The sequence below is a fragment of the Mesoplodon bidens genome (assembly GCF_964165515.1).
Source record: "Mesoplodon bidens genome assembly, chromosome: 2".
Classification (NCBI taxonomy): Eukaryota; Metazoa; Chordata; class Mammalia; order Artiodactyla; family Ziphiidae; genus Mesoplodon; species Mesoplodon bidens.
Window position 1 is genome coordinate 170,172,661 of NC_138177.1, and position 17,226 is coordinate 170,189,886.

The window sequence follows — 17,226 nt, forward strand, 5'->3', positions numbered from 1 at the left end:
CTAAGGCTTTCTGTTTCTCCCATTTCTTGTTTGTAGAAAATAGGCTTCATTCAGCCTCCATGACTTTCCCTTAGTTCCAAAGGGCAGGTTCAAACAGTTGCTAATCAGGGAAGGGAAAGAATGCAGGAACAAGGGGGGAAGAGTCCAGAAACAATAGTGCAGCCTTGTGGCAGGGTCCTGGTTCCTCCTCAAGGCATACATAACAATATCTGAGTTTTTCTGCAGGAACTAAGGCCCCCAGACAGGTGGAGGATGGTAACTTCAGGCTGAGCACGAGATTCCTGGAGTATCGCCATGTTATCTCACCACCAACCAATCAGAAGAAAGCCACATACCCTGCAGCCTTCACCCCAAATTTTGCCTATAAAACTTCTCCCCCCAAACCATCAGGGAGTTCAGGTTTTTTTGAGCAGGAGCCAGCTGTTCTCCTTGCTTGGCCATGCAATAAACCGTTCTCTGCTCCAAACTCCAACATTTCAGTTTGTTTGGCTTCACTGTGCATTGGGCACATGAACTTGTGTTCAGTAACACTGCAAGTTACGAGAAGAACGTGTTCCCAAGAGGAGAGAGTGAAGAACTAGGTCAAATGCTGCGGACAGGTCAAGTAAGAGTGTGAACTCACCGCTGAATTTAACAACGTGGAGGACTTTGGTGACCTTCATGTGGTTGGTTGTGGGGCAAGAGCCTGATTTAGAACGGGTTTAAGAGGGATAGGAAATTAGGGAACTGGAGAAGAGTCTAAATCACTCTTTCCAGGAGTTCTGCTATAAAGAAGAGCAGAGAAGTGGGATGGTAGCTGGCGGGGGATGTGGGAGTCAAGAGAGGTTTTGTTAAAACTGGGAGAAATTACAGCATGTATCTAATGCTGATGAGAATCACCCCATAGAGACTGGAAAATCCATGATGCAGGAGCAATATATCCTGCAAGATTCAGACTCATGTCTCCTATCTGTACATGGATGTCCCTGATGCACTTAAAATGCAATTTATTAAAAACTGAAATCACCATCTCCCTTCTAAACCTTCTCCTTCTCCTCTACTTTTTATCTCATTTGGTAGACACTCTATTCGCTTAATTACTCGTTAGAAAACTGGCATATAGCAGTGACAGCACAATGAATAACATTCACGATTTTATTATGTGCTAAGTGAGGTAATGACACAGGGAGCTGTAAGCACCTAGGAAAGGGCTATGACCTACACCTGAAGGTCAAATAACAGAAAGGTAAACAGACTTTGCTTAGACCAACTTATCAAGTTTAGCAATTCCGTGTCCTAAATATCTTTCAAGTTTGCCTCCTCATTCCATACCTATTACACTGCCCCATTCTGGCCTTCATTATCTCTGGCTTGTATTACTTCTGTAGTCTTACAAGGTTTCTCTGCCTCTGTCCTTGACCTAGACTGAGGAAGTTATACAAAATGAAAATCCCCCTTATATCACTCACCAGCTTTAAACATTTCAATGAGTCCTTCAGATAAAGCAAAGTCTTAGCCAGCCTCTCAAAGTCTCACCCCCCCTTCTCAGAGTTTGTGGCCTCATACCAAGAAGTTTCTCTCTTCTGTGTTTTTGTTCCTTGTAGTTCCCTTTGTCTAGAATGGTACCTTTCTTCTAACCTGGCTAAGTTCTACTCATCTATTAAGGGTGGATTTAGGAGTTATCCCTCCTGGGAAGACTTTCCCCAAGTACTCCAAACCTTCCAAGGAAGGGAAGGGGACCTTACTTTAAGTTTCTACTATTCTGCCCTCACCGCCACCCCCCCACCCGACTCTTGCTTAAGTGCAAGGACCACGTCTTATTTTCATCGTTCCTTCAGTGAACGTTTGTCTAAACAATTGCACACATAAAGCATCCAGTCTGGGTAATTCCCTGGTGGTCCAGTGGTTAGGACTCCACGCTCTCACTACCGAGGGCTCAGGTTCTATCCCTGGTCAGGGGAAACTAAAATCCCACAAGCTGTGCAGTGCAGCCAAAAAAAAAAAAAAAAAAAAGCATCCAGTCCAAGGTTACCCAGCCGGCAGGCTATTGAGTATTGTGTCAGAAGTTAGTGCTTAGATCGCCACAGGGCTCTCATTAAAATGCAAAGTTTTCAAAATCCTCACTCAAGCAGTACCCTTTACAGTTCGCAAAACACTCTGATAAGGATACTCTTTATATCCAGAAGCAGAAATTGAAAAAAGGAAATGTTTTCAAACCCTGCAGCTAAAGAGGACCATCATTAAAGAAGGAAGAAATCAGCATATGGAGATAACAGCAGTGAGGAGGGTCCACCACCTGCAATGATGACCTTCCAGGGCAGAGAAACCCCGCCCAGGGACCCGCTTGCACCTCAGCACAAGCCAAGGCACAGCAAATCCACTACTGCGAAGACTACAAATCCCAGCATGCCTGGCATCCAGTGAGTGACAGCACGCAACGCATGCCGGGACACGTAGTCCAGTTCTAGCTCAGGAAAAGGCCAGAACGTCACGTGACGTCAGGAGGGCTCAGGAAAGGAGTCAGAACCGGTCCAGGCTCCAGTTAACCCTTCCAACGAGCCGACCCTGGTTTCTTTGGTGTCCCAGGTTTCAGGTCCCACCCCACAATCCAGCGGACCTATGGTGTGCGTTGAGCAGCCTCTCGCGTGATCCTTCACGGTTAAAGGGGAAGTACCAGAGGGCAAGAACAGGCAGCCTTTAGCCTTCGAGGTGCCCGCTTGGAAGATTAGTGGTGCGCAGAACGCTATCCTGGACAGGAGCTGAGACGTCGCTTCCCCTGCAGCGCCGGTGAGGACGTGGCAAGGGTCTCGACTAGCGGCTTCCCCTTCCTCCGCCCGTCGGGCCAGCGGCGCGGGAGGCGCAAAGACTGCTGGGAACGCGCATGCGCCCACCGCGGAGGGGAGTACACCTCCAACGTCTGTGGGTGCGGGGGGTGTCGGGTGTCCGCGGAGGCGCTTTGCGGCCGGTCGTGCGGGTCGGGTGCGGGCGCGCGGGCTGGCGCCCCGGCAGAGGCGCGCACAGGTGATTGACTGGCCAGCTGGCTGAGGGAGCGCCTGGTCCTCATCGCTGGCAGGTGGCGGAGCCCATTTGGGCGGCGGTGGAGGCGGCTGCGGCAGCCTGGGCGGCCGGGCTCAGGAGGCACTCCTCGGGCCAAGGCCATGGCCCCGCGGCTGCAGCTGGAGAAGGCGGCCTGGCGCTGGGCGGAGACGGTGCGGCCCGAGGAGGTGTCGCAGGAGCACATCGAGACCGCCTACCGCATCTGGCTGGAACCCTGCATCCGCGGCGTGTGCAGGTGAGGCCCGCGCACCGGGCCTCGCGCCCCCCTCGCGTCGGACCTTGGAAAACCAGGCCCGGGGCTGTGGGAAGGAAGACGGCGGCCCTTTCCGTGCATCTAGCAGGCGTGCAGAGAGCAAGGTGGAGGTTTCCTCCTTTCCGCCTTCTGGGCGACCTGGGAAAGGCAGCCTTTCCGGGCTCTGCACGGAGGTGATGATGCTGAAAGCCCTTCAGAAAAGGTTTTGGATTCTTATTAGAAGATGGCGGTGGAGATGGTTGAAGGCAGGAGCTGAGACCTTAGCAAACGTTGGTGACTGGTATATACTGGCCACTGCTCGGTTTTTTGGTTTGTAAAATAGGAACTTCTGCGAAGTGAGCTTTATCACTCACTGTATATCTCGTATTGGTGTTGACGCTGAAGGCGTGATCATATTTTTGGGTAGGGCGGCTTTAGGAAAACGTACGGTTAGCCTGCGTCATCGGTACCCTTCATCCCCAGTTGACCTTCCCATCTCTCGGTAATCTAGTATTTTTTAGCCTTTTTTGGGGGGGTGGGGGGTCGCTCTGACTCAACACCACTCTACCGAGTACAAAGTTTGAGCTGTGTAAGTGCTGTCCTTCACTTCTACTTAGCCCGTGAACCTTGCCTTTCCTTTTAGATCGAATCCTTAGCTGTTTTTACACCTTTTAACGCGGGAACTATAGTTTGTGTCCGGAATGTTGTTGAATTGACTTGGCCAAGCCGAGCATGCTCAGTAGCCTTTCATCAAGCATTTAGTAGACTTTCTGGAGTTTTTACATTCCACGGTGGGATGCGGAAGGAATGGAAGTCAGGGTCTCAGATTTGGAGCTTTAAGTCTAGTATGGGAAGTGAAACAAGTTAGAGAGCTTCCATAAAGCAGACGAATAATTCCAAGCTCTGGGAGTCTGGCTCACGAGGAGAGCAACAGTCAGTACTGGAATGACGTGGCCGTGTATAACAGATAAGCTTCAGTCAGTTTCTCCACTTATTAGGTTCCAGAGTAACCAAAAAATATAAACTCTTTCACTGTAATAGTTATGATTTTAATGGAAGTAAAGGAGTAGAAATTAGCTGAGATCGCTATAAGGGGAATGTCACGGATGTGAGTTTTAAGCTGCAATTGCAAGGTTTATATCCAAGCAGTTTTTTTCATAAACATCTTTGAGATATAATGCACACATCATATGATTCACCCATTTAAAATGTACAACCCAGTATTTTTTATTTGTATAGTCACAGGGTTGTTCAGCCCTCAGCACAATCCGACCCCCCTAAAAGAAGCTCTGTACCCGTTAGCTTGGCACTCAATCCTCCCTGTAAACCCCGCTCCCCCTCCCCCCCAGTTCGAAGTAACTACTGATAAACTTTCTGCCTCTAAATTTGCCTATTCTGTCCATTTCATGTAAATGGAATCATACAGTATGTGGACTTTTATGACTGGCTTCTTTGACAGCATAATGTTTTCAAGGATCATCCATGTTGTAGTATTTGTCAGTATTTCATTTCATTAAAAATCGTTTTGTAAAAGTCATGTAAAACGCACAACGAAATTTACCATTTTTTAAAAAAATTACTTATTTTTGGCTGCGTTGGGTCTTCGTTGCTGCTCGCAGGCTTTCTCTAGTTGTGGCGAGCAGGGGCTACTCTTCATTGCGGTGCGCGGGCTGCTCATTGCGGTGGCTTCTCTTTGCGGAGCATGGGCTCAAGGCACTCGGGCTTCAGTAGTTGTGTGTGGGCTCAGTAGTTGTGGCTCGTGGGCTCTAGAGCGCAGGCTCAGTAGTTGTGCGGGGGCTTAGTTGCTCTGTGGCATGTGGGATCTTCCCGGACCAGGGCTCGAACCCGTGTCCCCTGCATTAGCAGGCGGATTCTTAACCACTGTGCCACCAGGGAAGTCCCACTATTTTTAAAGTATACAATTACACGGCATTAAGTACCTTTACGATATTGTACAAACATCACCACTGTTTAGTTCCAGAACTTCTTCCATCACCCTAAAAGGAAACTCCGTATCCATTAAAGTCCAGTCACTTCCCATTTCCCCCTCCCCCACCCCCTGGCAACCACTAATCTTTTTGTCTGTAGATTTCTTTATTCTGGATATATTTTTTAAAATATTTTAAATTAATTAATTTATTTATGGCTGCATTGGGTCTTCGTTGCTGCACGTGGGCTTTCATTGCGGTGGCTTCTTTCTTCGCGGAGCACGGGCTCCAGGTGCGCGGGCTTCAGTAGTTGTGGCGCACGGGCTTAGCTGCTCCGCGGCATGCGGGATTTTCCCAGACTAGGGCTTGAACCCGTGTCCCCTGCACTGGCAGGCGGACTCCCAACCACTGCGCCACCAGGGAAGCCCAATTCTGGATATTTTATATAAGTGGAATCATACAATACGTGGCCTTTTTTTGGTCCGGCGTTCACTTAGCATAATGTTTTCAAGGGTCATCCATGTTATAGCATGTATCAGTATTTTATTCCTTTTTTATGGTTGAATAATATTCCATTGTTGGATATACCACATTTTATCTATTCATCAGTTGATGGATTTAAATTTTCCCCCCCAACTTTATTGAGGAATAATTGACAAATATAACTATATATTTAAAGTGTACAACATGATAATTTGATGGACATTGTGGAATGATTACCAAGATCAGGGCAATTAACATATCCATCATCTCACAGCACAGTTAAGTTGATGGATATTTTGGTTATTTCCGCTTTCTGGCTGTTGTGAATAATGTTGCTATGAACATTTGTGCACAAGTTTTTGTTTGAACACCTATTTTCAGTTCTTTGGGATATATACCTAGGAGTGGAATTGCTGGATCATAAGATAACTATGTTTAACATTTTGAGGAACTGACAAATTGTTTTCCAAAGTGGCTGCACTATTTTACATACTCACAGACAATATATGAAGATTCCATTTTCTCCTCATCCTTACACTTTTTGTCTTATAGCCATCCTAGTGGGTGTGAAGTGGTATCTCATTGTGGTTTTGCTTTGCATTTTCCTGATGACTGATAGGTTGAGCATCTTTTCATGTGCTTATTGGCCATTTGTAGATCTTTGGAGAGAGGTCTTTTCACATCCTTTGCCCATTTTAAAATTGGATTGTCTTTATTATTGAGTTCTAAGAGTTCTTTATATATTCTGGATATAAGTCCCATGTATTTGCAAATATTTTCTCATTCTGTGGGTTCTCTTTTCCCTTTTTTAAAAAAAATGCTTCTCTTATTTATTTATTTATTTTTGGCTGCGTTGGGTCTTCATTGCTGCAGGGGCTTTCTTTAGTTGCTGAGAGCAGGGGCTGCTCTTTGTTGCAGTGTTTCTCATTGTGGTGGTTTCTCGTTGCAGAGCACGGGCTCTAGGCACGTGGGCTTCAGTAGTTGTGACACGCGGGCTCAGCAGTTGTGGTGCACAGGCTTAGTTGCTCCGCGGCACGTGGAGTCTTCCTGCACCAGGGCTCGAACCTGTGTCCCCTGCATTGCCAGACAGATTCTTAACCACTGCACCACCAGGCCATGTCCCCTGCATTGGCGGGCAGATACTTAACCACTACACCACCAGGGAAGTCTGGTTTTGCCTTCTTTGAACCAGTACATAGCACAAAGAGCCTGGGAATGTTGAGTCAGTCACCAAAGTTTTGGAAAGGGGTTAAAGTTAGGCAGTGACCTGCTGTAGCGCCCCTCCCCCCTCCACCTGTCAAAGGATGGGGAGCCTTCTGAATTCCTCCTTATTTGTTGACATCTGGTTAGACACCCGTTTGTGATTATGAAATAAAATGGTAGAGGGACAAGAATGTTCTTAATTAGAGGGGACTAGTTTGGAAGGGAGTTTCTAAACTCAGTTAATGGACCTAACTAATCCTAAGCAACTTTCATTCTGATAGAGTGGTGACATTTGGAGTTACAGAGACAATTTGAAGTTTCGAGGAAAATTCAGACAGTAAATGGTTATTATTGGAACCATTTCAGTAATCCTTGGTTAACCTATTCTCTCTCTCCCTCCCTCCCTCTCTTTCCTTCTCCCTTTCTCTCTCTCTGTGTGTACTCACACAAATCACTTTTTAGAAATCTGGTGCTGCATTAGGCAAAGCCTTAGTGTAGTCAGGGGTCTTCCCTGGAAGCAGGAGAGTTGGCTTGCTATCCTTCATTGATTTCTACCTGGGCTGTGTGAAGTGATGTCCTAAGAGCCAAGAAACTAAAAGGTGTTGAGGGAGAAAAACAAAGCAATAACTCTTTTAAATGACCACGCAGAGGGAGTAATATCTCCACCCTCCTCTCCCATTCAAATAATAAAATTTCTTTGTACTGCATAGCATCTATGAAATCATTGACTAAATTTCTGTCCATTGTGCTGGAAAACATACTCCTAAATGACAGATCCTTGGAGATCTGTCAAAACAGAGCTAAAACTACCACTCTTACCTATGGTCAGTGTAGAAGGAACTTAAGTCATTTGCACCCCTAGATACTTAGCCTACTGTTATTTTTTTCCCACTTTGCAGTTTTTGATTTGTGAAAAATCGTTTCCTTTCTATACAGTTTTGGATATCATCGCAGATGTCTCCTTTTCCTTCTAGCCCACACCATCTAATCAGCTCCCAAGTCCTATTGATTTCATTGCATTGATATGCTGGAATTCAGCTTTCTTCCATTGCTTGCATTGCCAACTAAATTGGTTTAGACTAGGAAAATTGTTATGTCTCAGGCTTTGTTCAGCCTCGGTCCATCATTTACATTGCTGCAAAAGCGTTTGTTGGCCTAAAATCACAGAGAATAATGTCACAGCTGCTTAGCATGTCATACCAAACATTTGGGGAATCTGCCCCCTGCCTACTGCTGTAGCCACCTGGTGTTCTTATATCCATGGCCCTAGAAAAAAAAGTACCTGTTAGAATTCTTCCTTTTGTTTCATTGCCGCAGCGTCAAACATATTCTGTGGACATGTGCCCAGAAGTATTGAAACAAAATATTGGTGCCATTTAACATTTTGAGACATTTTCTCAAGTTTTTCCAAAAGTGTTGTGTTTAACAATGAATGGACAAATGACTCTCACTTTACCCTGATTCATGATCAAAACTTTTTTTTTTTGGCCGCACCACGCAGCCTGTGGAACTTCCCCGACCAGGGATCAAACCTGGGCCCACTACAGCAGAAGAACAGAGTCTTAACTGGACCACCAGGGAAGTCCACCACCAAAACTTTTTTTGCCGATTTCATAAGTGAAAACATCTTTCGTGGCTGTTTTAAACTCACATTTCTCTGGAGCTGAATGTTTTCCCGTGTTTGTTAACTGGTCTTATAAGAAAGCTTAGAGGAAGAGGGGCAAAGCTGTTTTTAAGAATTTGGAGATCTGGGAGTTCCCTGGAAGTCTGATGGTTAGGACTTTTCACTGCCGTGGCCCTGGGTTCAATCCCTGGTTAGGGAACTGAGATTCTGCAAGCGTCGCGGCCAGAAAAAAAAAAATTAGGAGATCTGTTAGATTGTTGGCTGTTGGGGGTAAGTTAATAACAGAAAAAGCTTTATTTCGTTAGTCCATATTTGTTAGGGTTCCTAGATACAGGTGACAGAAACTTTAACATAGTGTAAGGGAAGTGCCTCAGTTAACAAATCTAGGGAGGTGTTTGTTTTAATTCAGGAAAGATGTGGACAAATAAATCATGGCTAGGGCCGGGAAACACGAGCCCAGGAGAGATTCATGAACCTCTTCCAGCTGTTTCTCATGCAAATCAGCATGTTTCCTTCTTAATGTTAGGACAGCTAAGCTGTCAGAAGGGTCTGCCACTGAAGAGGGATTGTTATTTTGGGGTTGTTTTCTCTTTCTCTCAGTTCCCATTTTAAATATCTTGTGAGGCTGTTTTTGGGTGCTGAATGGGAGCTGCATCTCAGCAGCTCTTGCTAGAACCACAAGAACGGAGGAACAGATTTGTTCTCAAAGAAAAAAAAAAAGGCAGGGGGAGCTGAAGAAACTAGGCATGTACAGTAATAGTCAACTGCCACACAAAACAAAAACCTAGTCGTAAGCCGACTGATGCATAAGTAAATGAGACACAAGTAGTGGGAGAGAGCTAGGGGAGAACCAGGATGAGTGCTCCTCATGCTTTGTTTTTGTTTGTGACTCAGTTCTCCCTCTCCGGTTCCCCTGTAGGCAGAAGGAAGGATTTCTGGGAAGAAGACCAGTGGGGAGTGGGGAGTGGGTACAGTTACAAGGTTGTAGGAAATTACTGTTTCAGAGAAGGTGAATGGCATCACTCTACCTAGATTAAATCGGGGCTACTTGTGACCTTGAAAAAGTTACTTGCTTTTTAAGCCAGCATTAGCAAATTCAGATGCTTTCTAGGGCCAAGTAAGTTGTATAAATTTGAGTCAACGGGCTAGGGTATTTACACGTCAAACATGTAAACATGTGTCCCTGTCTCACGTGTCTCAGCCTCCTTGATCTGTCTCTTCTTACACTGATGGAAACACGTATGCAGAAGTATTTTTCCACTATAAGAAAATTGGTACAAACAGGATGATAGATGATACTTGACACCTGTAGCCTACTCCTAATGGGGATAAAAAGGAGCTTGGGGCTTTGGAGACTGAGTGGGAGAGGTTTTCTTCTACAGGGGGATTTTCATCTAGCCTTCTGTACATGGCATTCTGCTGCACTGCTTAGGTTGGCTTGGAAGTAATGGCTTAGAGTAGAAATTTTTATTTATTTACTTATTTATTTATCTTTGGCTGCGTTGGGTCTTCGTTGCTGCGCTTGGGCTTCCTCTAGTTGCTGCGAGTGGGGGTTACTCTTCATTGTGGTGCGCAGGCTTCTCATTGCGGTGGCTTCTCGTTGCGGAGCACAGGCTCTAAGCGCGCGAGCTTCAGTAGTTGTGGCTCGCGGGCTCTAGAGCACAGGCTCAGTAGCTACGGGCTAGCGTACGGGCTTAGTTGCTCCGCAGCATGTGGGATTTTCCTGGACCAGGGCTCGAACCTGTGTCCCCTGCATTGGCAGGCAGATTCTTAACCACTGCGCCACCAGGGAGTCCCAATGGAAATGTTTTTATGATTTATGCTTCTTAAGTAGATTCTCCACTGCTCCAAACAAGAAAATAAATAAACAAACAAAAAAATCCTCCACAACGTTGAGCCCATGTACCAAAAAAAAGGCTTGGCCTCAATTTGGAAAGCTTTAGTTGGTTAGCCTAAGCTATTTTTAATGCAGTGGCTCACAACTGACTTTGGTTCTCACCTGGAGTGTGTCCTTAGGCACCCGGAAGCCATAGGTTCTCTGGGGAGGAGGGTGGCGGCTGGTGCTTTAACACAGGTTCATCTCATCTACACGGTGATGGCATTTTAGCTGATGGAACCTTATTCAGTAATACCTCACCATCAGTTAATTTAAGAAAAGCAAAAACAAAAAAACAACACCAGCGTTCTAGGGCTGAATAATACAAGTTGCTCCCAACTTCTCACGTCTGTTTTTGGAAGTCTTTTTAAAGTTAAAGAAACCTATTGCGTGACATTTTTAGTTCATAGCTGTGTATTTTATTTGCTCGTTGAGGCCAACTTTGGACCACGTGTACAAGATTTATTGTGTTGTGTGGGAGGGGAGGAGCGTGGACAAGCAGAGCCTCCTTTTGTTCATTTTCTCTATTTTGCTGTTAGGAACAGTAGACTAAAATCAGAATGGTTCTAATGGAACCGTAGTTTTCTGAGAGAATGATCTGTGCTTTTGACCCACAGGAGAGTGAGTGCCTGTCTTCCCAGCCAAAACCTGTGAAGGACTTACCCCTCCCTTGTTTACGAGGAGAAAACAAACTTGGTATACCTTTGAAAAGCATATTGGAAAGAGCAAGTACATACTTACTTAGTTTTAGAGATAACATTTTCACTATAGTTACTGATGCTAACTTTTCCTGTTCTAAAGACCTTGCAGTTCAGTGCTGTGAGTTGTAATTTGGGGGTGGGATGGGGTGCGGATCCCAGCTCCCTGACCACGGACTGAACCCAGGCCCTCTGCAGTGAAAGTGCAGAGTCCTAACCACTGGACTGCCAGAGAATTCCCTGTAATTTTCTTTTTAAAAAATCTTCCTGCCCCGCCCCCTCCGGCCGGGGGTGCTCTAGATGCTGCGCGGAGACCCTCTGCACCCCTGCGAACATGGCGCTGCAAGTGGCGCGGAGCGTGCGGGCCGCGGTCTGCAGCCTGCGCGCCATCTCTGCGCCCAACGCGCCCTGCCCGCCGTGGCCCTGGGGACTGCGGGCGGGCGCCGTCCGGCCGCTGTGCACCGGCCCCGTTCTGTTGTCGGGTCGTAAATTCACAGACAAACATGAATGGGTAACAACAGAAAACGGTGTTGGAACAGTGGGAATCAGCAGTTTTGCACAGGAAGCTTTGGGAGATGTTGTTTACTGTAGTCTGCCTGAAGTTGGGACAAAATTGAACAAACAAGAGGAATTTGGTGCTTTGGAAAGTGTGAAAGCTGCTAGTGAACTCTATTCTCCTCTATCAGGAGAAGTAACTGAAATTAATGAAGCTCTAGCAGAAAATCCAGGACTTGTCAACAAATCTTGTTATGAAGATGGTTGGCTGATCAAGATGACACTCAGTAACCCTTCAGAACTAGATGAACTAATGAGTGAAGAAGCATATGAGAAATACATAAAATCTATTGAGGAGTGAAAATGGAACCCCTAAATAAACTAGTTGGAAACAACTTAATCTAGTATAGTTGTCTTAAATTAGTGGTGAATAGATTTTTAAAAAGCAACTTTTAGCAACAATGTTGCCTGAAGAAAATACCCCTTAACTTCCTAATGATTTCACATAAACACCATGCATCTTTTTCACAACACCCTGTGATTTTTAGGCTAGTCTCCAGTTATAATACTCAGAATTCCTGAAATTATCTGTGGTAAAACTAGTTATAAAAATTAATTCAAGGATAACATTGTTATCTTAACTTTATATAGTATTGTAACTTGCTTACAGCCATCCCTGGATTTGGGTCAAAATACTCAATGAACTTGCCACTGGAAATAAATGACAGTGGAGAAAAGTTTGTTAGTTGTATAGTGTCCAGTGAAGAACATTACTATTTTAATTTTGCAATATACTGTGTTTGCTGGTGCTATTTTTATACAGTGAAGCAACAGCCTTGCAGGAAAATAAGAAACAGTTTAATAATAAAATATTCAACTTCTTAAAAAAAAAAAAAAAAAAAAAAAAAAAAATCTTCCTTTTTTTTTTTTTTTTAAAGAATCTGCCTGGTAAGTGCTTGCCCCTATTCCAAGGAAAGATTTTAGGTTGCTTTCCCCTGTCTCTGAATCAGGGTTTTTTGTTTGTTTCTTTATATCTTCTCTTGGTAGAAGAGAAAAATTACTTTTGTGTAAAAGGAGAGATTGTTTTTACTCACTGTAATTCCCTTGTAGTAGTCCTTTACCATTAGAGGTGAGTTATAGGCACAAAAAATAACTCCTTTTAGATCCGCGCCCCCACCTCCCATGGATCAGTTATACTTTTATTTCCTTGGTAAGTTACTTTCCAACTTGGCTTTGACATAATCCTGACAAAACTGCTCTTAAGTTGGCCAAACTTGTTTTCATTTTTATTTTTTAAAGCCAAGAAGACAGTGTGTTTAAGTGGAATATTAAGAACAATTATTTACTTATTTCTCGAATATGTAGTACTTCCCAGAGTTCTAAATCTGAAAGATATAAAAGGTGATGGGGGAGCATAGGAAACCCTTTATTCTTAGTTTTGCAGCCAGCAGGTAGAGGTAAACCTCCTCAAAGATGGTTGTTCCCAGATTATAGTGTGTCTTTTTATCTAAACAAACAAACAAACAGGTCTGTCATACCCCAAACACACACACTTTTTTTGGCCACACCACCTGGCATGCGGGATAGGATCTTAGTTCCTTGACCAGGGATCAAACCCACGCCCCCTGCATTGGGAGCATGGGGTCTTAGCCACTGGACCACCAGGGAAGCCCCCTTCACACTCTTTATTTTTAAAGATTTAATTTTATTTATTTTTGGCTGCACTGGGTCTTCTTTGCTGTGCACGGGCTTTCTCTTGTTGCGGAGCATGGGCTCTAGGCACATGGGCTTCAGTAGGTGTGGCTCGTGGGCTCAGTAGTTGTGGCTCGTGGGCTGTAGAGTGCAAGCTCAGCAGTTGTGGCGCACGGGCTTAGTTGCTCCGTGGCATGTGGGATATTCCCAGACCAGGGCTCGAACCCGTGTCCCCTGCCTTGGCAGGTGGATTCTTAACCACTGCACCACCAGGGAAGTCCCCCCCCACACCCATTTTTAAACACTGCTTTGTTCCTTGCTTTTTTCAACTAATGATATTGTTACATATCACAACATAATAAAGTTTCTCCTTATCTTTTTTTCTTAATTACAGTAGTTTCCATTGCTTGGCTGTATTATTTAGCAGATTCCTATTGATGGGCATTTATAGTGTTTCCAATCTTTTACTGCTGTCAGTAAAGCTTTAGTGGGTAACCTTCTGAAATATTCAGAACATACTGATTTAATAAAGTCCTTCACAGCAAAAGAAAATCTAGGCTCGTATGTTGCAGTCAGTTGTGTATCTTAAGTCTCCTTTAATCTGGATAATTACTCAGTCTTTCTTTGTATTTCATTATATGGAGGTGTTTTTTTTTTTAACATCTTTATTGGAGTGTGATTGCTTTACAATGGTGTGTTAGTTTCTGCTTTATAACAAAGTGAATCAGCTATACATATACATATATCCCCATATCTATATGGAGGTTTTTTTTTTTGTTTTTTTTTGCGGGACGCGGGCCTCTCACTGTTGTGGCCTCTCCCGTTGCGGAGAACAGGCTCCGGACGTGCAGGCTCAGCGGCCATGGCTCACGGGCTCAGCCGCTCTGCCGCATGTGGGATCTTCCCGGACCGGGGCACGAACCCGTGTCCCCTGCATCGGCATGCGGACTCTCAACCACTGCGCCACCAGGGAAGCCCTATATGGAGGTTTTTTAAAAGTATAGGACACTTACTTTGCAGAAAGCTTCTCAACTTGGATTTGTCTGGTGTTGGCTTATAATTAGGTTTAGGTTATTCGCTTTGGTAGGAAAACCACAGAAGTGACGTTGTGCTCTTAGTGCATCACGCCGGGAGGGGCATACAGTTAATTAGACCCATTACTGGCTACTTAAACTGTGATCCTTTGGTTAGGTGGTATCTGCCAGGTTTCTCCACTGAAAGTTACTATATTTCCTTTTGTAATTAATAAACAACTTGTGCTGAGATACTTTGAGACTATGTAAATATTCTGTTACTCCTCAAACTTTCCTACACTGGCATCCATTGACAGTCCTTGCATGATTTCGTTGTTAATCTGATGGATGCCAGCCACATGGTGAATTTCTAATTCTGTCCTTTCTTCCACATTGATAGTTGGCTTTCTTCCTTAAGGAGGAATTTCTCATCCATCCATCCGTCCACCCACCTTACTGTGGATTCCTACATTATTGAGCAGGTTGTAATCTGATCATTATTTTGTTGCTCAGATTGTTCCAGATTTGGGTACTGGGAGGCCCATCCAAGCGCTAACATGTCCTCCTTATTCTTTGAGTACATCCTTATTTTGGGGGCACAGCAATATGTCCATGTTTATCTTGCCCAGGCTTCAAATTGGCTATTTCTCCCAGGAGCTCTGGGCTCTTCGAGTGGGGAATATTTAGAAATCAAGATCTGCTTGCCTGGGTGTGTTCATGTTACTGCTTTTAGGCCCTCGGCTGACAAAAGAGCTGTCTCATTTAGGCTGCCCATTAAATCTAAATTTCAGATAGACAGCAAATACTTTTTAAAATATAAATGTCATTTACCTGAAATTCAAATAACTTCTGTCCTGTGTTTTATCTGGCAACACTAATCTACCTGTCTGTATATATTAAGACCCTGTGGATTTTGACTTAACACCTGTCATTCCTAATCAATACTGCAGGGTTGGTTTTATTCTTCTTCCCTTATTTGTAACTTTCCTCTCCAAAACTTGATTCCCTTCATCCCCAGTATACATGTACTTATTTGTTCAATTGCAGAATGCACAGAAAGTTTCAGAATTGTTAACCCATGTATCTTTGAAAAGGAAGCTATTAAATAAGTTTGTTGTTCGTTTCTTTTTTTTTTTTTTTTTTTTTTGCGGTACGCGGACCTCTCACTGCTGTGGCCTCTCCTGTTGCGGAGCACAGGCTCCGGACGCACAGGCTCAGCGGCCATGGCTCACGGGCCCAGCCGTTCCACAGCATGTGGGGTCTTCCCGGACCAGGGCACGAACCCGTGTCCCCTGCATCGGCAGGCGGACTCTCAACCACTGCGCCACCAGGGAAGCCCTGTTGTTCGTTTCTTGTGTCTTTATCTTGACACTAATAAACTTGCTAATGACCAAGTTCAAGTTACTTGGGTCAGTGCCCCACCCTCTTCCTTTCAGTGTATGTTACTCAGTTGAAATGTTATTGTTTGTGTTGAATTTAGGGTTCCCTCCATCCTTACTGATTTGTGTGTAACATTCACATGGCCCCCAAATTCAACAGTGTATGGAACGGTATATTCAGGAAAATGTCCAACGCTTCTTTTTTTAAAAAAATCTTAATCCTACTCATGTTCTACAGGTAACCAGTTTCACTGGTCTCTGATTTATCCTTTTGGTGTTTTTCTTTTTTTTTATACTGTTATTTTTTTATTGAAGTATTGTTGATTTACAATGTTGTGTTAATTACTGTACAGCAAAGTGATTCAGTTATACACACGCATATATACATTTGTGTTTTCCTTTTTGCTCAAATGAGCAGATACATGTGTATGTTATTTCCCCATCTTTCTTAACACAAAAAATGGCATGCTATAGATAACTCTCTTGCACTTTGCTTTTTGCTCATTAATATATCTTAGAAATTACGTCAGTTCACAGAGATCGTCATGTGTTTTTCCTGTCACAGTTGTGTGGTACTCCATTGTGTGGATGTACCATATTCCCTATGTTTGGTCATTTGGGTTATTTCCAGTATTTTGCAATCACAGACAATGCTGTAATGACTAACCTAGTGTATGTGTTTTTGCACTGTTGGAGGTCTGTCTTCAGGATGAATTCTTAGAAGTGAAATGGATAGGTCAAAAAGTAGGTGTGTATGTAGATTTGTTAGCAATTTCAAAATTCCCTTCTGTAAGAGTCCTACCAGTTGGCATTCTCATCAGCAGTAGATGAGTTCTGTTTCCCCACAGCCTCACAAACTGGGTGTGATATTATGCTTTCTCAGTTTTGCTAATCTAATTGATGAGAAATAGAATTTAAAAAATGGTATCATTATAGTTTTAATTTGCATATTTCTTTACCATGGAACTATGGTATTTTTTAATCATACAATATTTTTTCATAGACGAAACTGCAAAGGAAATCCGAATTGCTTGGTTGGGATTGGTGAGCACATTTGGTTAGGAGAAATAGATGAAAATAGTTTTCATAACATTGATGACCCCAACTGTGAGAGGAGAAAAAAGGTAAGCCATCATTTTTTAAGAGATTTCTATATGGCATTCTTGTGTGTTTTATTTTGTGCCTATGATCAGAAACCAATACTGATTTCAGGTAACCTAAGCAGCTTTAGGATCAGTAGTGGAATTTAAGACTCTAAACCACTTGAATTGGAACAGTTCTTAATGGTATGCTTTAAAACAGGTAGCTATGTAATCCAGTAAGCCTTTAAATAATAGTTTTAGTACAGTGCTGATTCTATGTTTGCTTTAACGTAACATGTTTTATTTTGAGCTCTTTTTAAGTCTCTTTAAAGGAGGTGGTAAATCCAGGGAACAAGCTCCCATAATGATATTACTTTACTTTCTTGGGCTTGTATTTTTACATATTATACATATAACAGAAGTTTTACCTTTTTTTTTTAATGGTAATACAAATTAATACTTTCTAATGATAAAGCCTGGCGTTT

At 43.7% G+C, this 17,226-nt stretch overlaps 2 protein-coding genes across 8 annotated transcripts in view; both read left to right on the plus strand.

Annotated features, from left to right (window-relative positions):
* Nucleotides 1-2,799: 2,799 nt before the first annotated feature.
* Nucleotides 2,800-17,226, plus strand: part of USP48 (ubiquitin specific peptidase 48) — a gene marked incomplete at its 3' end in the record, with an annotated part of 68,323 nt that continues 53,896 nt past the window's right edge. For 4 of the 7 annotated variants that reach the window (XM_081224484.1, XM_081224485.1, XM_081224486.1 and 1 more), the window contains exons 1-2: nt 2,801-3,271; nt 16,663-16,783. In XM_081224484.1, coding sequence (XP_081080610.1) covers nt 3,138-3,271; nt 16,663-16,783 — 255 coding nt within the window. In that variant the 5' untranslated portion in view covers nt 2,801-3,137. Of the gene's footprint in view, nt 3,272-16,662; nt 16,784-17,226 lie in introns of all 7 variants that reach the window. The other 3 variants (XM_081224482.1, XM_081224483.1, XM_081224481.1) reach the window with 2 other exon arrangements.
* LOC308611992 (glycine cleavage system H protein, mitochondrial-like) lies at nt 11,350-11,970 on the plus strand. Its single transcript, XM_081224190.1, has one exon. It carries the CDS (start codon nt 11,415-11,417, stop codon nt 11,934-11,936), a length of 522 nt encoding a protein of 173 aa, XP_081080316.1. The 5' UTR covers nt 11,350-11,414; the 3' UTR covers nt 11,937-11,970.